The sequence below is a fragment of the Seriola lalandi genome, unplaced genomic scaffold (genome assembly GCF_002814215.2).
Source record: "Seriola lalandi dorsalis isolate HSWRI2012SDOR001 ecotype SW California unplaced genomic scaffold, Sedor1 jcf7180002054874, whole genome shotgun sequence".
In the NCBI taxonomy this organism is placed as follows: Eukaryota; Metazoa; Chordata; class Actinopteri; order Carangiformes; family Carangidae; genus Seriola; species Seriola lalandi.
Genome location: NW_019525427.1, coordinates 370,870 through 381,129, shown reverse-complemented (window position 1 = coordinate 381,129; position 10,260 = coordinate 370,870). Strand labels below are relative to the sequence as shown.

The following is a 10,260-nucleotide window of genomic DNA, read 5'->3' as shown; positions in this document are numbered from 1 at the left end:
TCAGTGTCATCTTGTCTTGAAAGTGTATTTTGACACGTGTGTGTGTGTGTGTGTGTGTGTGTGTGTACGTACTTTAGCCAATCCCACATTGGGGAAGGTGTCCATGGTCATCACCGTCTCCTCTCCTGTCTGGTTCTGCAGCTGTCCCTTGAGGATACGAGCCGCTGTGTAGGTTGTGATTCCCATGCCTGGTGCACACACACACACACACACACACACACACACATTTTTACACACTCCATCCTTTTTATAGTCGTATACTAAAATCCTCTGCTTTAATTAAAATGCCTCTTAGTGTGTTCAAGCTTCATTTTCTTTAAAATATAAATCTTTTGTTTATTCTTCTGTTTTTCGTGAAACTGCGACACGAGGACAGGTGGCGAAAATACTTTATAAAAAAGTGGGTCAGGCAGTAATTCCTCATTCTGCTTGTCTTACTGACTCAGGCTATCCAGAGTTATTAGTGTGAGGCAATTAATGCGTTGCGTAATTTACCATCTCCGAGGAAGAACAGGATGTTCTTGGCAACATTGGTGTTGAGCTTCCTGTCCAAAGCCGACTGCAACGTCCTCCGTGCCTGTGACCTCCAGAACTCCGGGTTCTCCTCCTCGACTACAGACAAACACACAAGTTACACTGGAGTTAGTGCGAACACACTGTGTGTTATTGGCAGCAGTGCTATGAATTGCGGTGTTGGTATTTTGTTTTTTGGGGGAAAGCTGCAGATTAAAGCAAAGGAATCACACATCTCACTACAGGTGTAACTCGAGGCTTTGAACAAACTTTAAGGTCTGTGAGAAACACAGAGAGTCGAGCAGAATTTAAAACCCAGCTGACTGCTCTTTGTTCAGGCCTTAGGGATTTGAATGTGTATATTAGCATGTTTGTTTGTATCAGCACCTGTCGTACCTCTCTCACATGCTCTCTTATCTACAGTACATCTCTCTGGGCTGTAAACAGGTACCTGTTTTTTTTAATATTATAGTCCACTAACAAGCTGTAAGTGCTGATAGCAGCCAGTTACACAACTCCACAAGCACTGAGTTTGCTGATTTGAAAAGTTCAGAAGCCCCTTAAAAAACGAGAGGGTAGGAAAAATGCACAGAAAGAGTAAATGATCAGTAAAGGATGAAAAGAAAGGTGGAAGCTGAGGAATCAGTAGAGGAAGAAACGAGGGCACAAACAGAGCACGATGTGAGAGGAGAACGCCAGTAAAAAGGTGAGCGTCATACATCAAGCTCAACAATTTCAGACCCTTGTGATGTTATCATGAAGAAACCCAAATGTGCTGGTTTGCAGGAAAGCGGCCGGTCGAAAGTTAAGCACTGAAAAGTGATGAAAACTCAGCTGAAGGGAAATGAATTAATGCAGAAGAAACGTTCGTTGACGTTTAACCACTGAGAGAAGTTGAAAGGCCGAATGAAAAGAAAAAGAAGAACACGATAGACATACAAGGTGACGTTCAGTTGAGGTTCAAGGATGGTTGAATTTTCAGAGCCTCAATGAGCAGAACAGTTCTAGTTGGAAGCTCCAAAGAAGTGTCCAAAAACAAGAAGAAGCTGATGTAGATAAAAGTAGAAGTACTGGAGCTGGACACACAGTCAGGTCTTCTGTGTTTGTCTTTTTCTTACCTTTGGCAGTGGAAGATCCAAACGCCAGCAGCAGAAGAAGAGCCAAGATGGCCACTCTTGTCGACTCCATGGCCAAGTCCAGGCTGGAGATCTGCTCCGCTAATCTTCGATCACCTCCTCGGCCGATATAATGCTCTTCTCCAATCGCACCAGCTGCCAATCATCTTCAGTAGCATGTCATAAATGACAATAATAATAATAATGGCCCGTCGGCCCTTGGTGGATTTATGACCTCTGACTGAAAAAGTCTCCTGCTTCGGTTGAAGATGAAAACAGGTAGAAAAAAAAAGAAAGAAGAAAAATGCAAATGTTGCTAAATGACTATAGAACAATAAATGGAGTCGAGATATAATTTATTTCCACTTGATCCAGTAAACAGTATTTGACAAATAGTTTAAATCTAAGGAATCAATTATTAACCGTAGTTAAAGCTTAATGACAGCGTTTCGTTCATTATTTATGACACTGTGCTAAAGATCAAGGGAATGGAAGTGAATCTACCAAACAGCTATGGAGAGAGTGTGTGTGTGTGTGTGTGTGTGTGTGTGTGTGTGATTTCTAATCATGAATGGACTGTATCTGACAGATAATACGTCGGGGGATGCAGTTATGTAAGTGAGACAGACAGAGTCCACTGGGAACTGAGCTGAATGGCACAAACACACAGCCATCTATTTTCCAATGAATGTATTAGCGAGAGGAGAACGTCTGTATTGTGTTTTGTTTGATTGCTTGTCCCAAAATTTCACCATCGCTGACACTGAGAGAGAGAGAGAGAGAAAAACAAAATAAAAAGGTAACATGCAAAAGCGTGTTTCACCTCTTATTCAACAGGTACCATGCATCACACCTTGGTCACGTAATGTTCTCAGTGATTAGCCGTGCAAATGTGGAGGAGCAAATGTGGTAATGTTTTAAATTGGGTTAAACACCATGAATTCACTGGGGGACGAGAGAGGATTGTATATTTGTGTTAGCACTGTGAATGGAAGCAGGAAGAGCCACTAAAATGACCCTCGTTCATAATGACGACACGAGTTTCAGAGAGAGAAACTGGGAGCTCAACCTGCAAAACGTGAATCAGGTATCAAAGTAAAAAAAAAAAAAATCAAAGCAGCTTCATATTTTATTCAAATATAATTGCTGATGTGTTTCGGTCAGAGGCCCGAGGAAGACTTGAAAGGCACATACTCTACGTCTAATTCATTCATTTTATTCATTTAAACCCTCAACTCTGAGCTGCTCTGTTTTCTGGTGTCAAAAAAATTGTTATTAAATCTTTGGTTTCTAATGTTTTCTTCCACAATTTTCGCAGGTGCGCTGTGAAGAGTTTTGTATTTTCATGGTTTGCTGGAAATAATAGCAGGTAATGTGTTTTCCATTTATTTTCTGGTCTTATTTAAACTTCAAAGATCTGCCACTGATTTTACTCTTTTGCTCGATAAATGATTGATGTTAATTTACTTTAATAGAAGAAATAATGTATTTTTAAGTTCTGTTTATTTTAAGATGTTCATTAATGTTAAGAGAATTTTCCATTTAAAAGATTTTAGCATTAAAATTACATTGAAACTGTGTAAGATAGTGAATTCCACTGTATGCAGCATGTTGCATGTACATCTGCATGCACACATTTATACTGAATGTTTGTTTCCCAGTTTGTGTGTCTGTATCTCAACCATTCATGAATCTGACTTTCAGGTTTGTTTTTTTTTGTTGTCATTTTCATTTAATGAAAGCACCTCGTGTTGCACAACATGGATTGGAAAACATGGATTTGACCTTGAACAAACCCTCAAACAATCTAAACACACAAACCTCAGGTTGCACGCGCTGTGGCTGCAGCTCTGTGACGGGGGAGTGTGACAGCTGAACGGGTTGGTGCGGCGCTCTGCATGGTGGGTCGGACCGGCTGACATGTTGTTGTCACTGATGCCACTGAAGAGACCACATTGTGTCCTCTCTGCTGTGGGTCTCAGCAGCCGGCGGGATGGCAGACTGTTGCGCTCACCCGCTGCCATCTGCTGCAGAGCTATGATTCATGATGATGCGATGTAGGCTCATTACTTCACTGTACACGCGGACGTGTGTGTGTTTGTGTGCAACTGCAGTGATGCCTGTGGGAATAAACAGGTCAGGGCAGCAATTAGTCAGAAAAAAAAGAAAAAGAGTAAAACATAACAGAACAGGACATTTAAATGTTTGGAGAGTGTAGTAAGGAGAAAAAGAATGAAAGTAATGTGAAAAATGAGGATTACATTTAAAAAATAGTTTGACATTTTGGGAAATACCATAGAATTAGTTGAGAAAATTGTGGCTGTATGCTAAATCTGAAGCTAACTCAATGTAAGCTAACTCAACGTGACCAGATTTCTGGGGACATTTCCAGTTCAACGGTCAATATTTCATTAAAATATCCAACATTTTTATCTATGAAATAAAAAAAGCAGTTTCATGTATTTGACACTCAATTAAGTGCAAATGTATAGGAGATAAATGTTACAGGTTAGACTATTGAAACAATGCAAGTAGCTAGTCTAAGCTAGCTCTGTCTGAAGGTAAGGGTGAGTGTATGTGTGTCCCTTTGTGTTTGTGAATGTGTGAGAGTGTGACATCACGTGGCTTATTTGGGGATTTGGTTAAACCGCCGCTGTGGGTGCTGAGGTCGAGGCAGAGATTGTTGCGTTGCTCATGTTCTAACATCAGCACATCCCCCCCCGAGATTAGCTCTCAGTGATGGTGAGGGTGTCTTGCTCTGAGCGTCTGATGGTGTGGCGAGGTCAAAGCAATCAAGTCGCCATTTAAACCCTCCGCAGTTGACTGATTGGTCCTACATCTACAGCCTCATGCCACTCTCAGCTGATGTAGTTAAAAAGTGAGACTGTGAGATTTACAGTAGGGTGGCTCTGTGTCGCTTCCTCGCTCATAATGTTCTGTCTTTGTCCTTCAAGAGGGTAAATATTGTTGAAATTTGAGGTCCAACTTGTTCCGGTTATTCGGGGTCAATGGCGGCTGGAGTCCCTTCCATCAAACTCCTTGTGGTTCGTCATAAAATAGAAATTGTCGTTCAGTGGAATCATGGGGGAAACCCTGCATGTCTGGTGAAAGATGGCTGCCAAATAAAGAGAAAATTTATTTGGCAGCAGTTAGAACCTCTATAAAGCACCAGCAGTGATATACTTCCTGGTTCTCCTCACCTCTGCTTGCCAGTGATAAAATGTTTCCCACAATCAACTGGAGCACAATGATGCGTTTGTCAGGAGCTAAAAAAGTTGCATCATGGGACTGATGTTAAATTTAAAACATGTAAAGGTTGTGAATGTTCTGCTTTCATTGTTTCACACTGTGTATGTAGAGGTTTAGAGGAGCTGCAGCAGCAGGTCAGGAGGGAATCTACAGGTGTGCAGGCAGCTGGAGAACATACTGAGGACACCTGGTGGACAGATGAGGAACGACACAAACACATACACATTAGAGACAATGGAGACAGAAAGAATAAACAACTTTTCAAACACTGATGTGACAGAAACATGCAACACTGTATTCGACATTCAGTTTCTCAGACTCACAAAGTGAACACTGAAGTGTCTTCATCAAACACAGACTGTTACCTGTGTTTTCCAGCGGAAAAATCCAGAACACAAAGCTCATTATTACTTTTTTACCTAATATATATAATATATTTTGTTGTGTTCTTGTCTGTTTTATAAAGGAAATTGATTATTTCATATATGTAAACACTGCCATCAGCAATTACTAATATACTGAATGTGGATAATATATATACAGTGCAATGGCGCCCTCTAGTGTTGGACAGTGAATAATGAAGCTCAACAGAAGTGAGTGTGATGAAGAGAAGATGCTGTCTCCAGATTATACTGTTCTGTTCAGGTGGTCAGGTTCTCTGTATTTCTGTCCTTGGGTTTTGGTTTTTGCATGTTTGAATTCTGCAATTTAAAATGTACAAATGGTTGTAATTTTATACAGCGATTCAAATATTTTAGACTCACTATATCTAAAATGGGTCGATTTTAGGTCAACTAAAATAAATATATAAATAACAGATATATTTCTCTACTATTATTTATCTACTAAACCTGGATTCATGACAAGTCTCTATTGATCCCTAGATATTAACTTTTATAATGAAATAAATTGAAATCCATAATGTTGCATATAATATACAGTATATAATATAATGAATATTATATTAATAATAGAATATACAATGTTATTTATAATTAGATATGTTACTACTCTCATAGTGATAATACTGGTACTGTATAACTGCAGACATGTAAAGGTTTCAGATACTGTGTGTGTAGGTTAATGTTACTGTTAATTAAATATCACAAAAAGCAAGATAAATGTTTTTGTTTGTTTTGGTTTTTTGTGTTCCTCGACCTTCATCCTTAATTTGTGTATTTCCTTATAAAATCCCGTGAAGGTTTCAAACACTCAGCAGATGTGCAGAAGAGAGACGTGTTGTACAGACCATTTAAAATCCAGCAGTAGATGCAGATAAAAAGCACCGAAGAAACGCATTTAACAAACTTGTGCAGATGGGTTTAATGGCGCTGCTGCAGCATCTAAAACAACATCGAGCAGATGTGCAGATCTTACACAGATGTCAAACCAAACTAGAAATTACAGTCTCGACTCCAGACGAACCTTCTGCTCAGACACTTTCATGTCATTTAAATACACTTTCAGCTCATAACTGACTTGAGTTTGAGCATTCAAATGGTAAAAGATCAAGTGTGTTGAAGTAGGAATGCAAAGTCAGACCTGTAGCTGAACTGCACCTGACTTCTTACCTGTTAACGACCTGTGCAAATATGATCTGGAGGGATTACATGATGAGTTTCAGCAGTGACGCAACACTGTGAAAAATGCCATGTGAACACTGGGTTCCAGCTGATTGTGATACTGCAGCTGAGAGAAAGCTGGGTGAAGATAAAAGATAAGGTGACTCCCACCCACCCACTCACCCACTCACCCAACCGGGGGCTGAGCATGTCGGCAGGGAGAGAGCAGGTCTAGTTAACGAGTGAGATAAGCTGGTAAGTGTAAAGCGATGGCCTGAGGTAACACAGAGGTTGAATTACAAAGGTTTCTGTTGCAGATCCTTTTATCTGTGAGAAGTGCTGCTGAATATGATCGTTAATGAGGAACTTGTTGGTTTATTTTATTCTTCAGTCTCTATATCCGCTGTTTTTAGGGGAACTATTGTTTTCTGAGTTGAATCAAATGTTTTACTTTTACTTTAGATAAAGTGTGGAACTTGTCACTGTTGTATTTATTGTTATTTGTAGTTTTACTGTTGTTTGTATTTGTTGTTATTCTATTGTTTCCTTTTTTGTCTTTGATTTTAATTTACATTGTTTTGCATCGTCTTGATGCTAGTTGCTACCTTGGTAGCGGCTAATGGGGATTAAAATAAATAAATAGATCCAAATAAATAAATAAAATTGAGTTTGGGTGTTTGGTTAAAAGTTGAATCTGTTAAGAGGAAGAGAAAAAGAAACTTCTTCAGTGAAAATGTGGGAGGTGCTGGGCTTTTTTTTTAATTATTTGTACAACAAAAGTTTGCTGAGCACACACACTCTTTTGGTCCAAGCGCTGTTCAGCACAACCACACTTTCTATTTCTGGCCGGTGTTGGCGGCTGAGAGCCCCCCCCCCTCCCCCCTCAGCAGCACTGATATATTTCTGTTACAGTCTAGAGACTTGAACTGGCAACCCTCTGCACCACAGGTGTGCAGCGTGGGCTTATTCACAGTTATGGATTACGTGCGGCGAAGAACCTGGCAACCCGGTTCCTGTGTTGCTGTTTCGGAGCGCTGTTTTGTTTCCAGGAACGTCTCCAGGCAACCTGACCCGCACGTCTTTGGACTGAGAGGAAACTGGAGCATCCCGAGGGAATGCTGGGTATTCACCACCTTTCCCTTTCTAGCTGTAATTCAGACCGCTGTGGTGGGAGTGCACGCCACACTCATAGTGTGTCTTTTAGATTTAGACTACGCACTTCTTCTTCTTCTTCTTCTTCACTGCATCACCACAGTCATGTAAATCTACACCTGTCATATCTACAAATAAAGGTTAAAATCCTATTGAATAGTCTTAGTAAAAATTATTTATTAATACTCTAAAGTCTATGAGGATTATTGCCATGAAAAAGTCTGAGAAACACTTTCTCGCTGTGTGAAAAGGACTCAGTGTTCATACACAGTACCTCACTGTGACTGATCTTACAGCCTGAATCTACAAGGAGCATCTCGACCGAGTGGGAATCCATTTTCTCTTGAGTCTGTTTTGTGACAGCTGGAGGTTTCACATCTGAAAAAGAAGATTTCAGGACAAAAAAAAAAAAATTAACATCTACATTTCCACCTGTAGAGGTTTGGTTTTTAACCATGGTGCTGTTTAGAAAAACTAAGGAAGTTTAAATGATCTAAGCAGAAATATTTGATGAGGTGGATCCATTTTAAAGTTTGCACATGTCCACACTTCCTGTATAAATCAAATCTGAACAGTGTCACTCCCTGTGTATAATTTGTTAAATGTTTTTAGTCATTCTGCAATAATTCTTAAAATGCTATTTTTCTTGTATATTCCATATAAATATTGTTGTATTTTCACCTTTTATCTTGCATCTTTTCTTAATTTCAGTATGTTTGTGTGCAGTAAACCTCATCCAGTATTTACAAATCAGGACCTTGTGCCAAGTCGTGAAACTCCTGCACAGTGCATTCACCCTCAAGTTACAGTGAAAATACTGCAGAAGCTTAAGAGGAAAATACATATTTAAAATCTGTTCTTCACTATTAAAAAAACATCACAGTATTTGGAGAACATTTAGTGATAGAAGCTCATGGTATTCACAGTAAAATCCTACATGGAAACTCTGACAGAGGATCAAAATGAAACTGTGACTTACAGCTTTTGCAGAACTGTTGCGTTTCTTGAAGAAAATGCCAAAAGGTTCAACTGCGGCCAAAGTCTTATTTTCTGGAGTTCCCCGAGAAGTCCAGCACAGCTCTGTGTGATCCGTCAGTGTGAAGCCCAGCCTGTGGATAACAATCAAAACATGGGGATGACAACACAGATGCTTCACCCAGTTTTTCCTACAGTCTAGCGACCAGTTACACCAATTCTCCCAGTGACCACAGCCCTCTTTTTCATGAGCACTAAAACATCTTTGACAGGCTGTTTACAATCCACAACAGCAGCTCCCACGAGTTTTAAACTCTAGCTCAGGAGGAACTCAAAATCAAATCAGATCCAGGGCGAGTGGGTTAATTAAATGTATGAACACAAAACACAACAAGAGACGTGGCGCTTTAACTGTGTAACCAAGTCTTTAAACTCGGGCACAGACACACTGAAACGCAGATTGCATTGATTTTGCAATAATTCTGAGCTGGTTTGTTGCAGTGGCTTTTTTACACTCTTCGAAAATGGCTTCACTTTGATTACAAATTATGCAAATTGGTCTCATGCTTTCTGCAGGGAAAATGAACATGTTTTCTTGAACACAGTCAACATTTTATTCAAGCTTCTAGCTCTTGTTAACTCAAACTTCCAGCAGCTAAAAGACGAGTGTGTGTGTGTGAAATGACGTGATAGCAGTGTGTTATTTATAAATAATCAGGATGCATTGAAATGTTGCTTTCAGGTCAGAGGTTAGCCGGGGATAAAAAAACAAACAACTGCTTGTTACAGCTCCAGCGCCGACAAGCTCAGACCTGCATCAGCTCAACAGTCAGTAAAGATATAATGCAATTTTAATTGCGTAGACACCTTCAAACCTCTCATGCATCGTGAAAACACATCATCCCAGTGAAAAATACACAGTGGAAAATATGAATAAACCCACACCAGTGTGATTCACAAAGCTTTTTGAGTGTGTGAGGAATAAGAACCAGGGATTTTGAGGGGAAAGGTGCGTTGGATGTCACAGAGGTCGGTTCAGCGCTGCCGTCACAAAAGCACAAGTGTGGGAGGTTTTTTTTTTTTTTTTTTTTTTTTTTTTGCAATGATCTTTATTATCTCTTCCAGTTTTGGATGTGAAAAGAGGCATTAATTTTCTTTAATTAAATATCTTTTTAATAAAGAAAAAGCAAAAAAGTATTTACAAATTTTCAAATAAATTGTAATCAATGACTTGGGGTGGATAATTACAAGCACCTTCTGCCAGCTGAGGAGAGAAAAATATAAATACAGGGAAAAAACTGCCACTTTGTTTCAGAGGTGGGGAAATTACATCAACATTTTTTCTTTGAAAAAAAAAACAAACAAAAAAAAACAATCCTCCATCATATATTTACAGAACTCTCCTGAAATGCATTTTTCACTCATGGAAGCAGAAAAGGCCTTAAGGATTCGTACTGTTAAACTCTACTTTTTTTTTTTAAAGTCCTTTTTCATTAAAGTGGATTTTCGTCTCTATACTTTTTTTCAAGTTTTAATAACGATATTTTGTCATTTTTAAAATCCAACGTCAGGCTTTGTAGGAGGGTCGCTCTCGCTCTCCCTTTCTCAGTCCACAGTTTGTTTGTTTTCTTTTTAAAGCGCGGGAAACAAGTAAAACAGACACTTGGGAGGGGGAGGGAGGAAGGGCATGAATG

The 10,260-nt window shown here is 39.5% G+C and overlaps 1 protein-coding gene across 1 annotated transcript in view; it reads right to left on the bottom strand.

The window, feature by feature from the left end:
• The window catches only part of alp3 (alkaline phosphatase 3), a 12,970-nt gene extending 11,186 nt beyond the window's left edge, over positions 1–1,784 (bottom strand). Inside the window, exons 1-3 of the mRNA XM_023428407.2 lie at positions 1,632–1,784; positions 496–612; positions 73–188 (exon numbers count right to left, since the gene is read on the bottom strand). Of these exons, the coding sequence (XP_023284175.1) occupies positions 73–188; positions 496–612; positions 1,632–1,701 (303 nt within the window). The 5' untranslated portion in view covers positions 1,702–1,784. The remainder of the gene's footprint in view (positions 1–72; positions 189–495; positions 613–1,631) is intronic.
• Positions 1,785–10,260: the final 8,476 nt, after the last annotated feature.